This window comes from Meleagris gallopavo, unplaced genomic scaffold, assembly GCF_000146605.3.
Source record: "Meleagris gallopavo isolate NT-WF06-2002-E0010 breed Aviagen turkey brand Nicholas breeding stock unplaced genomic scaffold, Turkey_5.1 ChrUn_random_7180001912147, whole genome shotgun sequence".
NCBI lineage: Eukaryota > Metazoa > Chordata > Aves > Galliformes > Phasianidae > Meleagris > Meleagris gallopavo.
The window spans coordinates 1,252-1,710 of NW_011175084.1; the positions used below are offsets into that span (position 1 = coordinate 1,252).

The 459-nt window shown below is 34.9% G+C and overlaps 1 protein-coding gene across 1 annotated transcript in view; it reads right to left on the bottom strand.

The window, feature by feature from the left end:
* Positions 1-199, bottom strand: part of LOC104916517 (GRAM domain-containing protein 2B-like) — a 1,437-nt gene extending 1,238 nt beyond the window's left edge. The window contains exon 1 of the mRNA XM_010727554.2: positions 109-199. Coding sequence (XP_010725856.1) covers positions 109-177 — 69 coding nt within the window. The 5' untranslated portion in view covers positions 178-199. The remainder of the gene's footprint in view (positions 1-108) is intronic.
* Between the last annotated feature and the right edge of the window lie 260 nt (positions 200-459).

Below are 459 nucleotides of genomic sequence, written 5' to 3' on the forward strand. Positions count from 1 at the left end.
AGCAGCAGCTTAACAAGAAACACTTCTAGCAATTGCCCAGTAGTTAAAAGTGGGAAAGCAGTAATAACAAACATAAATCTGCATTTCTTCATTCCCATTAGTACTTACCTCAAGATGTCTACATATAGATTTTAACAGCTTGTAGGTTGTATCTCTGGATAGTAAGGAGACAAACATATACTGAAAAACAAAAGTTCCAAAATCATTTGAGAAAAGACACACAGTACAAGCTTCCTTTAAGCTTACTAAAACTGACAATTATCTAATCAGCAAAACCACCTATTTTCAAGAACTTTCATGTAGCAAGGAAAACCTCCTTCCGAGGCTAAGAACTGAGGTTAATCACAGGGAGCACAGAACAGGCACATAAAATTTGCCATGTTCAGAAAACAGCATAGTCCAGATCCATAATTTTAATTTCTTGGTTTGTTTGTCTTAAAATTTTTGCATGCTATGTTT